The sequence below is a fragment of the Oxyura jamaicensis genome, chromosome 18, assembly GCF_011077185.1.
Source record: "Oxyura jamaicensis isolate SHBP4307 breed ruddy duck chromosome 18, BPBGC_Ojam_1.0, whole genome shotgun sequence".
NCBI classification, from domain to species: Eukaryota; Metazoa; Chordata; class Aves; order Anseriformes; family Anatidae; genus Oxyura; species Oxyura jamaicensis.
The window spans coordinates 11,555,097-11,572,197 of record NC_048910.1 but is presented as its reverse complement, the minus strand read 5'-3'; the positions used below and the strand labels follow the sequence as shown (position 1 = coordinate 11,572,197).

Here is a 17,101-nt window from a genome sequence, read left to right as displayed (position 1 = left end):
TTTCCTCGTCTACCCCCGGCTGCCGGGGCGCGACGGGGGGGAGAGACGTCCCCAGCTCCCCCGCCTCATCGCCCGGAGCCGCCGAGGCGGGGATGTCCCCAGCAGGGAGCTGAGCGCTGGGGAGGGGCCGCCTGCCGCCCCCGGACCCCAAACTTTGTGGGTTTTGTGTGTGTGATTTTTTTTTTTTATTTTTTATTTTTTTCCCTGCGGTTGCGGTGTGCTCGGCTCCGGGCACGGGGGCCCCGGCCCCGATGGTGCCTGGAAACGCAGAAAGGGCCGGGGGCGGACAGCCCAGCGCTTCCCACCCCCTCCCCTGACGAGGGGCTCGGCTGCGGCCCCGCTCCGGATTTTGGGGGTCCCGGCTCTTCACGCTCCAGGGGAAGTTGGACACGGCGGGGAGCTGCCTGCGGACCCCCCCGCCCTGCCGGGAGCCTTGCACATCGCCTTCGCCTCCCCCCCCCCGAGCAGTGCTGCTGCGGGGGTCCCTGCGTCGGGGGCTCGGAGAGCAGCGAGGGCTGGCGCGGCAGCCGCCCGGATTATAAAGTCGGGGAAGTTGCCCCCGTCTCGGCGGAGCCATGGCCCGGCTCGGGAGCTGGGCGCTGCTGTGCTTCGTGGTGCTCGCCCTGCCCGGCCCCCCGGGAGCTAGAGCCCAAGGTAAGGGGATGCGAGGGAGTCCCGGTGCGGGGCGCAGCTTCTTCACCCCCCCGCTTTGATGCTGGAGGTGGAGCAGGAATGGGGTGCGAGAGGGTCCCGGCGTTGCCCCCCCCCTTTCAGCCGAGCTAACTGAGGTGGGAGCTCCGGGGAGCCCCCAGCCTGCCCTGGGAAGTTTGGGTGTCAGCTGAGGGGGGTGGGGACCGAGGCAGCCCCGGAGCTCGGGGCGAGGAGGGGGCACAGCACCCGTGGTGTTTAAGAAGCCCCACAGGAGCTGCTGCCCAGGGCTGAAGGGTGCGGAGAGCAGCGTGGTGCCTGGCGAGCAGCACAGCTCTCCTCTGCCTCTTCCTTCCCCCTGCCCCATAACAGCCCCTGCTCTGGGGGTGGGAGGGAAAATTTGCCCTGAGCATGGGGTAGAGACTGCACCGGCCTGCTCTGGGGAGGCTGAGCACCCTCCAGGGACAATGTGGGGTGAGAGCACCCGTTTTACCCCCTCCCAGGGGACCCCAGTTATGTGGCAGGACCTGGGGCACAAGTTTGGGAGCTCCCAGGGAGCAGCTCTGGCACTGGTGTTGGTCCCATCGACCTCCAGCTGGCTGGCTGGGCTGGGCAGGGTGCAGGGGTGTGTGCGGGGGGCTGCATCCCCAAACCCCCGTGGGTGCCCTGGGGCTCCCCATGCACCCAGCTGGTCCCTGGGGTGAGTTGGTATCGCTGGGCAGGGCGAGCCCTGTCTGCTCCTCACCTCCGGGGCTCTGGCGGGGCACAGTCTGGATTTAGCTGCTCCGTTACCCTAGAGAGAGGTAGAAATAGCTCCTGGCTCTTTGGGGTACGAATGGGGTTCAGGGGTGCAAGGGGGGGCCCTCCTGGGGTCCTGCCCCTCCCTAGCAGAGAGGATCCCCACGAGGATGAGGAGGCTCCTGTCTGGCAGGGCTGCAGCACAGCCGCCTCCATCCCCGCTGCTTGGACGGAGCGGATCCAGGCTGCAAAATGGGGGGGGTGCACGGTGGGGTGCAGGGCTGTGGCTCGGGGGTCCCTGCCCGCGACATTTCTCGCCCTTGTTTGCAGCAGCAAGTGGAGCCAGAAGTCCCTGTGCGTTCCCGTCCTCCCGCTCCCCCTGAGCCTCCCCTAGCACTGCTATAATTTCTCAGTAATTAAGTTCAGAACATAACATCTAAAGCGGCAGTATATTATCCGGGCAGGCCCTGTGTGGGGAGCTGTGAAGGTCTCTTTGATTGATTCACTCCCTTGCTGAGTTTCTCTCCTCCTGGCTGGCGTCTCCAGCTCGCGAGTCCCCCACGGTCCGTTTGTTCCCGGCTGCGGGATGGGCTCCTGGAGGCACCCCCTTCCCCTCCCGTTTATCCGGGGGGGGAAGGCTGCAGGGGCTCCTCGGGGGGGGGCTGTCCGTGCTTCATCCGTGCCTGGAAGCGAGGGGAAGGAGCTTTTCCTGGAGCACGGTCTGGGCTTTGCATCTCCTCTCCCTGCAGCGCGCCGCACGTCCTGGCGGGCAGCGTGACATTGCGCTGCGTGGCGGCCGGCGGCCACGGGCGAGCAGCCGCTGCCCGCGACGGAGCAGCGTGGGGAGCGTCGCGAGCCTGTCCCCCATTACGGGCTCGGCACAGGCCCCTGGGGACACGCGGGCAGGGTCACCTCCACGGCTGCTGTTCCCCGTGCGTGGGGTCTGACGACAAGCATCGCTGCAGCCCGTCGTGGCCAACTGGACGCCGGGGTGGAGGAGGCAGAGGAGGAGCGGCCCCGTGGGCGCGATGCCCGCGTCGGTTCAGCCCCGCTGCGGTGGGGGGGACGGGGTGGTGCCCTGCGGGGACAGCTCGGTGCGGGCACCCCCGGAGGGCTGGCGGCCCCGCGGCCAGGCCGGGAGCGGAGGCAGACACGCGCTCTGTGCGGGTGCGATCGATTCCGAGGAAAATGGGATCAATAGAGATGGAGAGCAGCGGGGGAGGAGGGCGCGAGACCTTCCCGGCCAGGGCGCCGAGTTCCCCAGGCGCAGGATGAAACACTTTTAATACCTGCAGTTACTAAAACAAAGGCTCCGTACCGCTGGGAAGAGATGGGATGGAAGTTTAATTACAGCCTGGCTGCGCTGCGTAATTATTAATTACCCGTGGCAAAAAATAACTTATTGATTAGGGCCCGCGCGCTAATTACCCGGAGGCGAATGCGGTGCTGGTGGAAGGCTAATCAGTCAGCGCCGCCCGGGCGGGAGCTGTGTCGCAGTGCGACCCTCGCGGGGGGTGCGGGCAGGTTTTGTGGCCCCCAGGTGCAGTTTTCCTTCACCTGGGGCTGGGGGCACAGCCCAGGACCCCCCGCACGGGCACAGCGGCTGTAATGGGATTGAGGAGGCTGCGGCCAGTCCCAGGAGGGATTTGGCAGGCTTAAGGTTCCAGACGGGATTTGGGGCAGGGGCCTGAAAAGGCAGCCAAAGAGGCTTATTAGGGGCTGGAGTGGAGGTGCGGCTCCTTCTGGCACCCACGCGTGGATCCCGGGCACGTCTGCACGCACGGAGCCTGCGGAGCAGAGCTGGAGGGGAGCGGCCCCTGCCCCTTCCTGGGGATGTGACAGCGGTGACGGGGCTCGTGCCAGGCACGGCAGGACTCAGGGCTCCTGTGAAGACCCTTTATCCATGGAAGGGTCCCTGTGGGGTTGGAAACACCCGGTTATGGGGTGGCAGTCACCAACCCAGGGCTGACCAGGATGGGGCTGGCACCCGCCCACCACCATGCTGCCCCCGGAGCACCGGGTGCCTTTTTCTCTTGCGCTTTCCTCGGGCCAAGCCCCGTGCAGCAGGGCAGGTCGGCGTGCGTGGTGCTGGGGGGCGGCGGGGCAGGGACGGCCGAGCGGGGCTGCTCCTGCGCCGCCTCCCCATCCCCGTGAGCTCCGCTGCTGCTTCAGCCGCTGGCCTCGTGCAAAGCTCCGGCTCAGGAAGGAAAGTGGCTTTTAGGGGAGAGGAAAAAGGGAGATTAAAATTTGATGCTTCTTTGGAAGCCATTAGTGGCCAGGCGCAGCAATGAAATTTTGATGACCCGATAACCGTGCGCGGGAGGGGCGCGAGCCGCTGGCGGGCAGCCCACGTCGCCGTGCCTGGTGCCCTGCTGGGTCCCTGTAGGATCGGGGTGCGGGCACGGCTGTGGGCTTGTACCCCCCCTTTGCACAGAAACCCCCCCGTGCTGGCACGTTTGGGTGCAAAGGGGCGGCTGAGCTGCCCCTGCCCAGTGGTTCCAGCCGCGTGTGCCCCATCGAGTGCTGCCCGTCCCTTCCTGTCGGGGACGAGGCTGCGGTGGCATTTCTTCTGCTCAGCGGGAGCAAGTGAAGGAGCTGGAGGAGAGAGGGAGGGAGGCAGGCAGGCGGATGCAGGCTGCCTGTGATCCTGGGAAAACGATGATAATTAAACCTGGGAGGAGGGAGGCTGGCTCACGGGCTGCAGGCGGGGCGGGCGTGATGAGGAATGACCCCCGTCTGCCTTTGTGGGTTTTTATGAACTGTGTCCTTGTCCCCAGCCCAGCTGCTGAGGGACTCCGCAGTCCTGTGCTGTGGATCCGTCGGGAATGGGGCAGCTCCAGCAGCTTCTGCCCGGGGCTGTGAAGCACAAGGTGCTGCTTTGCCCCAGAGGGGCTCCCCTTCCCAACCCAGTGTGTAAGGGGAGCGCCCGTCCTCCCCTTCCCCTGTCTGGAGCTGGTCCCTGATGGTGGTTCCTGCCTCGGGACGAGCTCCAGCCACAGCACATTATGTAGGTCCTACATAAACAGCGGCTGCGTTGGTGTTTGCGGCAGCCGGGTAAAACGAAGCGCTGCTCGCATCGGGGTGCGGAGCTGCGTGGGAGCAGAACCCTCGTGGTGCTGGGTCCCAGCTGGGTGGGTGAGCAGCGGGTGTCCTTGCCCGTGAGCCCTCGTTACCTCCCTGAGCTCGTTAGCAGGTTGGGTGTGAGAAATGGTCAGTGCTGGGCCAGGAGTAAACGTGCTGCTGCTGTCAGCCGTGGTGTGATCGCGCTAACCAAGGGTGAGCCCAGCCCCACTGTGGCTGTGGGGCAGGGCGGAGGGGCCGCTGGGGCTCTGCTGGCACCACGCAGCTCCTGTGTGTGGTGCTGGGCTGTGGCTGTCCAAAGCGGGGTCACCTGCGGGGATCCAGCACCCTCGTGGGGCTCAGAGCGGTGGGTGCTGGGGGCAACGGGGTGTCCCGGGGGGTCCTGGGGAAGGACTGACTGGGGTGGGAGCTGTCCTGTGCAGGGGAGCATCGCGTGGGGCTGCTGTGCTGTCACCCAGGGGCTGGAGACGTGGTGGCAAAGCCAGGTACCCCCCCAAAAACCCCTAGGCATGCTGCTCTCTTTTGGGGTTCCCACCCTTTGCTTCCCCAGAGCCCTCCCTGGGTCTGGATTTGGGGTGGGCTTCTGCCACCAGGCAGGAATGTGCCGGCAGCAGCTCCCTGCCGCGCTGCTCCCTCCTGGCATCCCTCGCACCCCGGGCACGCCGGCGATGCCGCCTGCAAGGGCACGGCCACGGGCACCCCTCCGGCGAGCTGGAGCCAGCTGCTGGGAGTGCATCCCCCCCCTCTTGCTCCCAGCGATGGTTTTGGGGTGCATCCACCCCCCTCCTTGCCCCCGACAATGCTTTGGGGTGCATCCACCCCTTGCTCCCAGCAATGGCTTTGGGGTGCATCCATCCCCTCCTCGTTCCCAGGGATGTTTTGGGATGTATCCTTCCCCTTCCTTTGCTCCCAGGGATGCATCCTGCTGCCGCTGCCTCCCTCCCCAGCCCCCGCCGACCACCTGCCCGCGCCCCCTCGGCGGCCCCCTCCCTTTGCCCCCAGCCCCGCGGGGCGCAGGAATGCCTGCGCCTGGAAAAGCTGCGCCGGGGCTCGGGTTGCCTGGGAACTGGGTAACCTGATCCTTGGGAACGGGGGCCGAGGGCAGGGGACATTCCCTCTGCAGCTGGTCCCCGGCCCCCTTTGTCTCCCCCTGCTCCCACGGGGCCGGTTGCGCCCTCGGGCCCCCCAGGAACGGGGAATGTGGGCGCGGGGGGCTGCTCCCAGCCTGTGCCGTCCCCGGGGATGCTGTGACTGGCAGCCACCGGCTGCTCTGGGCTGCCACCTCCCCGCACGGATCGGTGTCACCTCCTGGCTGGCGGCCACCGCGGGCCGGGGAAGGCCCTGGGCACACGGTGGGCAGCTGCTGCCGCGTGCCAGCAGCTGAGCGTCCCGACCGGGAGCGGGGACAGCACGATGACAATGCCAGGAATGCCAGAACCCGTCCCCGTGCCAAAGCCACCCTCGCTTCCCTCCCTGGCAGCCTTTTTGCTGTCGCTGTCCCCATCTCGCAGCACGACAGCTGCCCTGCGGGAGCGGCAGCTGGGGAAACTGAGGCAGGGGGCAGAGGGGGGAGAGGCTGGGCGAGGTGGGGAGGGGGAACAGGGGCGATCTGACCCCTGGGGCTGCTGGCCAGGCCGGTGTCCCCTGGGGACGGGCTCCGCTGCCCGGCACAGGCGCACACGTGAGCGGCTCCGTCGGCTCTCATCCATCACCGCCCGCCCGCGCGGAGATGCCGAGGCCCCTGGCGTAGGGAAACCTTGATGGGTTTGACCATTAGCAGGAAGAAGCCACGGAGCTAATTTTAGCTGCGATAGCTAATTGCTTTTTGTGCTGCTGGGCGAGGCGACAACCTGCGAGTCCTCGGCTGTAACCTTGAGCCCTCCTGCCTGCGTGCCGGGCTCCTGCCGGATGTGGGGGTGGCCCTGGGGGGCACCGATCCCTGCGGGGGGGTTCACCAGGGTGCAAAGCTGGGTGCTGCAGGGCTGGGGTGCCCTGGTTTGTGAGGGCAGGTGTCCCTTGTGCCCCTTGGGGAGCGGGGACGTGTGTGGCACTGGGGGGAGACCACTGCAGGTGGTCTGGGGCCGGTGGGAGACGTGGGCTGCGTGGTGGCGTGCCCCAGCACTCAGCACCGTCGCGGAATTCATGGCTCACAGCAAGGTGAGGAAGGCAAATGCTATTTTTAGAGCCTTTTAATTGATCGGGGCGTGCGTGCCCACTCCTGGGCATGCGAATTGCCCAAGCCAGCAGGCATTTCCCCAGGGGGATTGGGGCTGAAGCAGGCTTGGGGACCTGTGCTGTGTCCGCAGGACTGGGCTGCGTGTACCGGGCTGCCCGGAGGAGCCTGGCCCCAGCGTGCCCCCGCTGTGCTCCCCAGGGCCAGGTCCTGGTTCACTGGGGGGCTGCTGGAAGTAGGAAACTGGGCTGAATGTAGGGCAAGTGCTGGGCATTAACCAGGGTTTGGTGTCATCGACATCTTGCTCGTTGCCCTCCTTTGGGAACTGATCCTCCCGGCGGGGAGCACCGAGCACTGGGACGCGCTGGTGGTGTCCTGGGGGTGTCTCTGAAACTGTGGGGTCAGCGTGGGGGGACACGCGGGGCTTCCTCTTCCTCCTCCTCCTCCTCACCTGGGCTTGGAGCACGGGGTCCTGGGGGAAGGGGATGGGGAGCAGGGGCACAGTGCCGGGGTGGGAGCGGGTGCGGGAATGCTGCCGGGTGCCTGGGCCCTGATGGATGGAGGGGGCTGGGGCAGTGCGGCGGACACAATAGCTCTGGTTTCAGCAACCCGCCTCCTGCGTGCCTGAAAAACAGCTGATGGCCATGGAGGGGGATGAAATGGGATTAGCTGCTGATTCCAAAGGGAGCACGTCCTGCCGAGCCGGACAATGCGCCCGCTGTCCCCCGCTTCACGCCTCGGCGCTCCGGCCCCAGCGGAGAGAGGGGCTTGGCGAGGGGTCCCTGGGGTGGGTGCCTCCTGCCCTGGCTGTCCCCCAAGTCCTTGGGGGCTGCTGAGTCCCCGGCACCGCTGCGCTCTGGTGCAGGGCAGGCTCCCGGGGTGCTTGTGGGGTGCAGCAGGGTTGGGGCTCACCCTGCCCAGCACAGCCCGGAGGGGCCGTGGTTCATCTTCTCCCCACACAGCAGCACCCAGCGGGTGCTGGGGACCAGGGGACCTCATCCTGCCCGTGCTAGGAGCTGGGGCCATCCTGTCCCAGTAAACGGGAATGCTTCGTCCCCCCTCTGGAGCCCCACGGCCAGGATGGAGAAGCAAGCCTGGTGGTATGAGGTGCTCTGCAGGGTGGGCGGCTGCGGCCCCCGTGTGTCCCCGGGGTGCAGGATCCTCGGGGGTGCAGGGAGACGGGCACCGAGGGGACCTGGGGCAGGAGCTGCGGTGGTCCCAGCTGCAGCGCCGCCGGGGCGCTCAGTGGAGTGAGTTGATGTTTATTTTGATAATGAGTTCTCAATGCATTCGCAAACTAATAAAATCAACTCATTAGGGTGGTATGTTTAATTCAAGGCTCTGCTGTTGGGAGAGCCCTTCCCCGGGGGCTGCCGGCAGGCGCGGAGCACCCAGCCTCCGCCTGCGTGCTGGGTGCGAGAGGAGGGAGGCGATGGGCGCCTTCATCTCCCCGCGCTCCCCGTTTTGCTTGCTTGCACCGGGGAGAGAAGGGCTGGGGGGGCAGCGGCGGGGAGCCGAGCTGTGCAGTGGAGGGTGGAAATAAGGCACGCGCTCTGAGCAGGGGAAATAAGCCGCCGAGCTCTTCACCTGGGGCGATGGCAGAGCCTCGCTCGCTTGGCTTCTCCCCATAAGCCGCGCGTCAGGCTGGGCAGCGGCGCTGGCTCTGCCGCTGGAAGCCTTGGCCTGGCTCCGCGGCGCTGGCTGCAAAAGCCCCTCAGGCTGAGAGAGAGCCCCAAGTGTGTGAATAAGTGCAGTAACCGGAGTTCACTTCTCTGCCCTGGAAAGCCAGGGCTGGGCGGGGGGCTGCCAGGCCACGAGCTGTTCCCGTCCCTTGCCTGCGAACAAGGGCGTCTGGAGAGGAAGGCGTTGGAAAAGGCTTTTTCCAAGGAAAAAAGTCTGCTTGCGCTCATGCTACAGCTATTTATGTTTGAAGTGAGCAATGCAGTGACTAATTAATAGTCTGAATAAATGATATCTGGATGGCCCCCCAGTAAATCCCCGCCTGCCTGTCCCAGCTGTGCGGTGCCTGCTGGCTCAGGGGACGGGGACACGGGCAGGGGGACCTCGGCCACCGGTGGCTTTGTCCCACTCAGCACTTTGGGGGGGGGGGGCGGGGGACGTGGGGAGCTGGTACAGCCTTTTCCATCCCGCAGGGCTGGCGACTTAATTGCGTCAGCGCCCTGGGAAAGGCTGAGTGGGGTTTTTCTTGTGGTTTCTGCCTTCTGTTTTTCTTTCCCTGGCGTATTTTTTCCGTTGGGAAGCGCTGCCTGGTTGAGACTTCGTGGTGCGCCTGGAGAGCGGCTGGCTGGCTGCGGGACCGGGGCTGTGCTGAGTGTCCTGCATGGCCGGGGGGTGTGGGGGGCTTCGGGAGCTCGGGGACTCATCCTGAAGAAGCGAGGGTCCAGGCACTGCCCAGGGGCCCCGTCGGCTGCCGTGTGTCAGCCAGGGCTGCTCACAGCATGGGCTTGGCGGTGCCTTTGCTTTCCTGCCCCTCACCAGCCGCAGTGGCCCTGGGTCCATGGTTTGGCTTTTGGGGCCAGGAGCCAGCGCTGCCCTCCAGGAACACCTGGAGGATGCGCTCCGTGTGCCCCGTGGGGCCAAATCCAGCCTGCAGCCGTGCTGGGCTGCACCGGGTTTGTGTGCCATCCATGCCACGGGGACGTGTCCGTCCTCGCCCTCTCGCTGTGCCGGGGTCGCTCCCGGGGAGCCGGCGGCACGTCCCGGCCCCTCTCCGGCAGAGCCCTGGCGGCGTTGAGTCACCCCCGGTGTCCGTGACTCACAGCAGTGACCCAGATTCGGAGGAACTGTGCAATCGCAGCGTCAGGAGGATTTGTGGTCTCGGAAGGAGTTTGCTGGGGAAGGAGTTTTGGCCGGAGCCCGGCAGCTTGTTAAGTGGCCCCAGCTGGGGACAGGGCTGTGCCACGCGTGGGGACGCGCCGCGCTCGGAGGGGACAGGCTCACTCCAGCTTATGGGGACATCCAGCTGTGACCCCAAAGCTGGGCAGCCCCTGGATGGGGTGGGCTGCTGAGCCCCGTCCCCATGCGTTGTCCCCAGCCCGCTGCTGATGGATGCAGAGGGACATGTGGCTGGAGCAGGGAGAGGACATTGGAGGTGGCTCCCATGCTGATGCGGGCTGACAGGGGAGCAGGACAGGAGTGCTGACGTGGCCATGGGGACACGGGGACGCTGGCATGTGCTGGGCACCTCGCTTTGGGGTGTGCAGGGCACGGAGCCAGCCTGGTCAGGGGGAAGGGGGCAGAGGCTGATGGGGACCTGCTTGGCCCTGCTGCGTGCTGGGAGCTGATACGGGGCTGGGGGGGCACTGGGATCAGGGCCGGGCAGCAGGGCTCACACATTTGGAACCGAGCGATAGGGTCCGTGCTTTTGGGGCCGAGGTTTGTGGATTTGGGGCTGGGATCGGGGCCAGGCACCGGGGTCTGTGCGCACGGAGCTGCGCAGCGTTTCGGAGCACAAAGCTCTGCTTGTTGCCCCCCTCCCCCCCCCCCCCCCCCCCGGCTCCGGGGCTGGGAGCGCACGGCGGTGCCGTGTGTGCGCGCCTTGTTCGGGGTTTCCCGCAGGGGGAAATGTTGTTTTTTCCAGCCGGAGCTGCCGGTCCGGGCGGGCAGAGGGGCTGGGTGTGCGAGGACAGGCAGGGCTGGGCACGCACACAGCCCCGCTCTGTTCCCTCGATGAGGTGCTTGCTGTTCCCTGGCCAGGGCTGGCGCCTCTCCCTCTGCTCCACGGGGGTCTCGGGCTTCACCTGGCCCCCGTGGGCACCGAACTGCCCCCAGCTGGGTCCCTGCTGCCACCAGGGCTGGGTGCTGGGGGGTGTCCCAGGCCACCATCCTCGGGCAGGGGGGTGGGGGCTAAGAGGGGACGATGCTGGCGAGGCCTCAGCTCCACGGCTTGGGGCACAGGGGGAGCTCCCCAGGTCTGGGACCCGCTGGTGGCCGGGGACACGTGCTGGGAGCTGCGTGGGGCTTGGGGAGGGGTCCTGGGAGAGGCTGCAAAGGGAGGTGGCTTTGGGAAGGGAGGTCCTGAGCGGGCACCGTGGTGCTGCGGGGCTCAGCACCCCTTTTGCAAGCGTCCCTCGTCCTGGGGGAGCCGTGCTCGCCTCTCCCTGTGCGCCCTGTCCCGGGGGGGCTCGGCCGGGCATGGCTCGGCCGTGAGCCCCCTGCAGCCGATGGCCTGCTGAGCCCTCCGAGAGCCCGGCTGCGGAAGAGGAGCTTGTTACGGAGCCGTCCTGCTTTTAATTAACAAATTAAAATCCTAGTTAACAATCCAGCCCCAGGGCTGTTGGAGTCTGGGAGAAGCTGGAGCGTTTGTTATGGAAACAGCAGTTAATTAACAAATAAATAAATAAGTGTGGGCCCGGAGACAGATATGCAGGAGGAGGAAGCGGGGATGGCAGCGGTCAGGGTGTCCCCGCCGGCCTGGGGAGAGGCAGTGCAGGAGGAGGGCGTCCGTCCGTCTGTCCGGCTGTGTGATGAGGCGGGGGAGTCACTTTGTGCGTCCCCAGGGGTGGGGATTGCTGCGGATCCCATCGGTGTCTGCCCTGGGGCTGGGTGCGTGCCGGGGATCCGGGCAGCTCCGTGGGGCTGGGCGCAGCTGGGGGTGCTCAGAGCCCCCAGCCCTCCCCGTCCGTGCCCTGCAGAGCCCAGCTTGCGTTACCCACAGGGAGCTGGTGCCAGCTGGGGTTGTCACAACGGGGGGCTGTGGGGTCACCGTGCCGCCCCGCGGGTGTCACCTCGCCCATCCTGCCACCCAAAGGGTGCCGGAGCCGAGCGCAGGGGTGGCTGCGTGGGGAGGTGACCCCGCTGCCAGCCCATGCCCGGCCCTGCAGGGCTTTTGTGTGGGGAGAGGAGGCGGCAGAGCTCCCGTCCCTCCCGCAGCTTCTCCTTTCTGAAGGCTTAAGGGAAGAAATCAGTTTAAAAGGCAGCTCTGCAAATCCCGCCAGCATCACACGGGCTGCAGCGGTGCTCTGCTTAGCAGCTGCTCCAGGTCTGCCTCTCTCGAAGCCTCCCACCTAATCCAGTTAACACACCTCTGCAATCGGCTTACGGCATGTAAGAAACCCCAAATCTCCTCCGAGGGAGGCGCAGGATGCTCCACCGGGTCCCCGGGGACAGCACCCAGCCTTGGCTGATCGGTGGTCATGCCGTGGCAGCTTCAGGGCAATTTGGAGGTGCGGGGGACCCCCTCCTGTCCCTTGATTCCCCAGCCGCGTGCAGTGCGGGTGTTGTGTGCACGCTCACCGTCAGGCTGGCCCCGTCCCCCGAGCACCCTCCTGCCTCCCAGACCTTCCCGGTGCCGGGTGGTTGCAGCCCCCTGCCCGCGCTGCCTGCTCTCCGTGCCGGGGCCCACCCAGAGCCATGCTCGTGTCCCGGCTGACAGTGATTCCCCGCGGCCTCTGGGGCTGCCTCAGGGCCGTGCAGGGGTGTTCGTCTGCCCTCGGGCCGCGCTGGGAGGAGGCACCCCACGCCTGCATCCCTCCAGCTGGGCAGGAGTCGCGGTGTGAGCCCCAGGGGCTCTGCTGCCAGCCCCACGCTCCCCCACGCCTCTCCGCTGTGGGCAGTGCCGAGGGGCTCAGCGCAGGGCATATCCGCGGGTGGCCGGAGGGTCCTGGCTGCCCGTGCAGCACCGGGAGCCTCTGCCTGCTCCGGGACCAGCTCTGCCCCCGAGGGAGGCACCGGGCACGGCCTCGGAGGAGGCTCAGCCTGGCGCAGCTCCGGGCTGTGCTGCTGGAGGGAGGGCTGCAGCGGCTCCCTCCCGCGTCCTCTGAATGCAGGTGGTGCGGCTCCGCTCCCGCCTGCCACCCATGCGGGGCCACAGCCCCATTTCCGTGCAACAAAGGTGGTTTTTTCTTCCTTAAAAACCGCTCAGATCTCTGCGCGGCTGGGGCCGAGCGAGGGAGGCTCTCCAGGTTGTGCTGCCTCTGGTTAAACCCTCTGAGCTCCGCGCTTTAGGAGAAGCCGCCTCCTTTCGGCATGGCTCAGCTTTGCCGTCTCCTCTGGGCTTGGCGTGGCCCCGCTCGGCCCCTGGTGCTCGGGCAGGGATGGAGCTGAAGCCCCCCCCGTGCTCGTCCCAGGGAAGCGGGGGGCCGCAGGGCTGCCTTTGCTGGGCAGGAAAATTACAGCTGGTATGGGAGGGGGCTGCAATTAGCTCCAGCGTGGGGAGGGAGCACTTGTTGGGCTCTGGTTCTTTGGGGATCGTCCCCCCAAGGCTTGGGGGCACCCCACGGGGCTGGGGAACTGCTGGAGATCTGGGGACGGGGTCTGCCTCGGCCCGGCTGAGCTCTCAGCGGGGATGGGACCGGGTTTGGTGGTGACGTTCATGGGGCAGAGCCAGGACACAGGGTCCTCGCCTTCATCCTGTGCTCGTCTGGGGTCCCAGAGCTGGAGCGGTGCCGTGGGAGGGTGCCGTGCGGGTGGGGAGAAGGGAAACCCTGCGGGTAAGGTGTGTAGGATCGGGGGCTTGGGCGGTTTGGGGGACCAGGCTGAGAGGCGAGCGCTGCCCGTGGGGGCTGCGGATAAACCCGGTAAAAGGCTGAGAAATGGAGCGTGCCTTCGGGGAGCCACCTCCACGCTTAGCCCGGCCACCCCGGGGCCTGAGGGACGGGCCAGGAGGTGGCGGGGACACGGGGGGGGGACACGGGGCAGGGAGCGGAGCCGCAGGCTCTGCTGGAGCATTGGAAATTGCATTTCACGGCCGGGCGGGCTGGGATACCGACTCCAGCACCGGGCGCTTGGAGAGGAGATAAGATTTGATTAAGAAGGCCGCTATTAATTTATGGCAAGTACACTCATGATAGCAGAGAGGTTGCTTTTAATTAATAGCCAGAAGGAGATTTATAAAGCTCTTGGTCTCAGCGGGGGGAGAAGGGGAGGGAGGGGAAAAGCAGGAAAGGAGAGGAACAAAGTTGCGAGCACACATCTGCAATTATAAGTCTTTTTATTGGTAAAAAAGCAAAAAACGTTAAAAACACACCGAGGAGCTGTGCTGGGAGGGGGTGACGGGGTTGAGACCAGCAGGGTCACGCCGGGTGCTTTTGGCACCTCTCCATGTGCCAGCGGGGACCGGAGCTGCTCCGTGCCACAGCACGGCCACCAGCCAGGCCCGGGGAGGACAGGGCGGCAGCTGGGGTGTCCCTTGTGGCCACCTGAGCCGCGCTGACCTTCCTCGATCGTGCCAAGGTTGTGCAGGGGCTCGGCACAGGCTCACACGCACGAGGCGCCGCGGTTCCGGAGGGATCAGTCGGGGTGAGGTGGAGCCGGGCCAGTGCCTCCCGTCACCCCCCCGGGCATGTGGGCACCCCCTGGCAGAGACCCGGGGAGGGGTCAGGGGCTCTGGGCACACCGGGATGGGGACAGCACGAATGGTGCTTTGGGGCTGGCGGGGCTTTTATTGAGCTCTTCAGTCCTTCCTGTCCTCCTCGGGTGGCTGAGCTGCGGTTTCTGGATGTCCCTGGGCGGGTTAATCCTGGCACCAGCCCCTGGTGCTGGGGACGTGCCACCACCACAGGGCGAGAGGGGCTGGTGTTGCCTGAAATGCTTCTCCCCGCCACATCCAGCAGCAGGAGATGAACGTTGGGCTGTGCTGAGAGCCCCGTGCCGGGGATGCCGTGGGCGGCGATGCCGGCGCGCGGTGCTCCGTGGCTGTGGGGTGCAAGCCGTGGTCCCCGCTGCTGCCTTGAAGGCACCGCCTGGTGCCTCTCCAGTGCTCCTGCCCCATGTTTGAAGCTGGTGCCGAGCCGCTGCGGGGAAGGCGATGATCGGGGGTGGCTCTGGGGGTGAGCAGGGCTCGGTGAGGGTGCCCACACCGTCCCCACCCCGCGCCCACCTTCCCTCTCGGCCCCTCGGCGCCGTGGCACGGGCGCGTCGAGCTCCGCGTCTCCCCAGGTGCCGGCAGCGCTTGGCATTTCAATTCTGTTTGCTTTTTATTAAGGAGAAGAGGCCTCGTCTCAGGAATACTAATGGCCCCGGCAGCGGTGGAGAGCGCTGCTAATCCGCCAGCACCTGCCGGCCACCGTGCGGCCACCGGCACCGTCCGGGGGGGGGGGGACACGACACACGGGGGGTGGCTGCCGGCAGGGGGGCCGTGCATGGTGCCACGTCCCCGTGGTGGGGCCGTGCCCTCCGTGCTCCACGGGGACACGTGCCGTTGCACCGCGCGATGCCTTTACCAACACGATGAAAAATTGCTGCCTCCCCACCGCACGCTGGCGTCGAGCGAGCAGAAAATGGAGCTTAGCCAGCGCGAGGCTCCCCGTGCACCTCCTGGGGCATCGCCTGGCCCCGAGGGTCCCTGGCTGCGGGGCCGCCACACCGGGGTGGCTGCAGAGGGGACAAGATTCATCCCTGGGGACGGGCACCCTTGGGTGTTCTCTCTTTGGAGAAGCGAGGTTGGGGTAAAGGGACTCTGAGGGGGTGGCCGGTGCCGGGGCGATGGCAAGGACCCGTCCCAGAGCCAGGGGAGCTGCGTGGCACCGTGCGCCCACCAGCCGGGGCTGTGACCCCGCTGGGGTCTCCCATGGGTGCCGTGCCTGGCGGTTTTAACCCCTTCCCTGCCACGCTGCCGCCTCCCCCAGTCCCCCGGCTGCGGAGCGGCTGCTGCGGCGCCGGGAAACTGCGCGGCGAATATGTTCCACAAATGAATAATAAAAACAAAGGAAAATTACCCTCTTTATTGAAACTCGTTTTATGAATAAAACAATTATTCTGGTAATTGAAAAAATGTGTCGTTAAATTAAATGCAGTGGTTCCTATTAAAATTTTAGTGGATTTCTTCTTCTCTGCTCCTTTTTTTTTCCCCCCTTCTCCTTCCCTCCCTCCCTCCCCTGCCTCCGCTGGCGGCTAAAGGCTGGTAATTATAGCGGAGGGTTTCGCTTTCTCTTTATTGTTTTTTAATCTCCTCGTGCTGCGTAGCGCCAGCGATAGTCTGATGCAGAAGAGATTTAGCTCCATCTCCCCTTGCTGGGGGGCTCTGAGGGGCAGAGCGGGGGTTGCACAGCGGGGCTGCCACGCAGGGACACCCCAGGAGGGATGGAGGATCCTCGGGGGCTCTGCTGGTGCCAGGGCCGGTGCTTGCAGCCCTACAGACCCTGGGGGAGCAGGGACGTGGCTCTGTCACCCCCGTTGTGCACTCGGGGTGTCCCCCGCGGTCCGGCTGCGTGATGAGCAGGGATGGGTTTGGGCTGCCTGGCGCATCCAGCTGCTCCTCGCCCTGATTAATGGCAATTAGCAGGAAGCAGGCGCAGGGCTGATCAGCTTCTGATTAATGAGACGGGGAGGGGAGTGTCTGGGTGTCACCTCCCTGTCCCAAGGGGCAGTGGGGGGGGGGCCCTGTGCTGAGCCCAGGAACGGACGGAGCCTGCAGCCCCCCTGCCGCTGTCCCTGGGGTCACCGTGCTGGGCAGGGGGGACCCAAAACCTCTCCGTGCTCGTGCGAGGCGTCCGCAGCAAAGACGGGGGAAGGACCTGGGCATCTTGTGAGCTGCTGGTCCTGCACGGAGGGCTGGGGGCAGGCGAGGGTGGTGGCAGTGCTGTGGGGACCCCGTGCTGCCCGTGGGGCCGTGCCTCGTGCCCCCAGCCCCATCTCGGCTCCTCCTGCTGGGGCGCATTGAGCACGGGGGGGGGGCTGAACTCAGCCCCCGCTGCCAGCAGCTGCCCGGCAGAGCCGTGCCCCTGGCAGGGTTTCAGGCTGGATTCCTCCGGGCTTAAAACTCCCCCGTCTCTTCCCATGAGGAGGGATTTGAAGCTGGGGGGTGAGATGCTTAGATCCCAGCTCGCCCATTACGCCCTGGTATTAGGATCCATTACTGCTCTGCCAGCGAGGCCGGGCCCCCCTGCCCTATATCCTCACAGCCTCCCCGGTGCTAATGCACCGGCCACGGGCTCAGCCCCAGCTCCCGGTGGCCATTATGTAAATAAAGGGTAAGGACCAAAGATTTTGATCCCATTAGGCTGGATTAGTGCCTCGTGAGGCCTTGGCATTAAAATGTCAGAGGCAGCGGAGGGAGAGAGCAGGGAGAAGGGAGCCAGGGTCACCCCCCTTCCCCTTCCCGTCCTCCTTCCCCGTTACCAGCGCTCAGCATCCCATTTACCCCATTTATCCCGTCCGTCACCCTGGCAGCTCGGCCAGGGGATGCGCTGCCGTTCCCCTTCCTCTGCACCGCAGGCTGGGGATGGAGCGGTTTAGGGGCACCTTTTGGCATGGAGGGGACTGTGCTGGGCTGGCATAGGTGGCACGGCATGGCATGGCATGGCATGGCATGGCACGGCATGGCACAGCATGGCACGGCACGGCACGGCATGGCACGGCATGGCACGGCACGGCATGGCATGGCACGGCATGGCACGGCACAGCATGGCATGGCACGGCATGGCATGGCACAGCATGGCACGGCTTGGCACGGCATGGCACGGCACGGCATGGCATGGCACGGCATGGCACAGCATGACA

At 66.1% G+C, this 17,101-nt stretch overlaps 1 protein-coding gene and 1 long non-coding RNA gene across 3 annotated transcripts in view; one reads left to right on the top strand and one right to left on the bottom strand.

Annotated features, from left to right (window-relative positions):
• The window catches only part of LOC118175899, a 21,674-nt gene extending 21,309 nt beyond the window's left edge, over positions 1–365 (bottom strand). Inside the window, exon 1 of the long non-coding RNA XR_004755184.1 lies at positions 236–365. This is a non-coding gene — a long non-coding RNA (uncharacterized LOC118175899). The remainder of the gene's footprint in view (positions 1–235) is intronic.
• Positions 366–529: 164 nt separating this feature from the next.
• The window catches only part of SDK2 (sidekick cell adhesion molecule 2), a 45,874-nt gene continuing 29,302 nt past the window's right edge, over positions 530–17,101 (top strand). For both annotated transcript variants that reach the window (XM_035342502.1, XM_035342501.1), the window contains exon 1: positions 530–654. In XM_035342502.1, the coding sequence (XP_035198393.1) occupies positions 576–654 (79 nt within the window). In that variant the 5' untranslated portion in view covers positions 530–575. The remainder of the gene's footprint in view (positions 655–17,101) is intronic.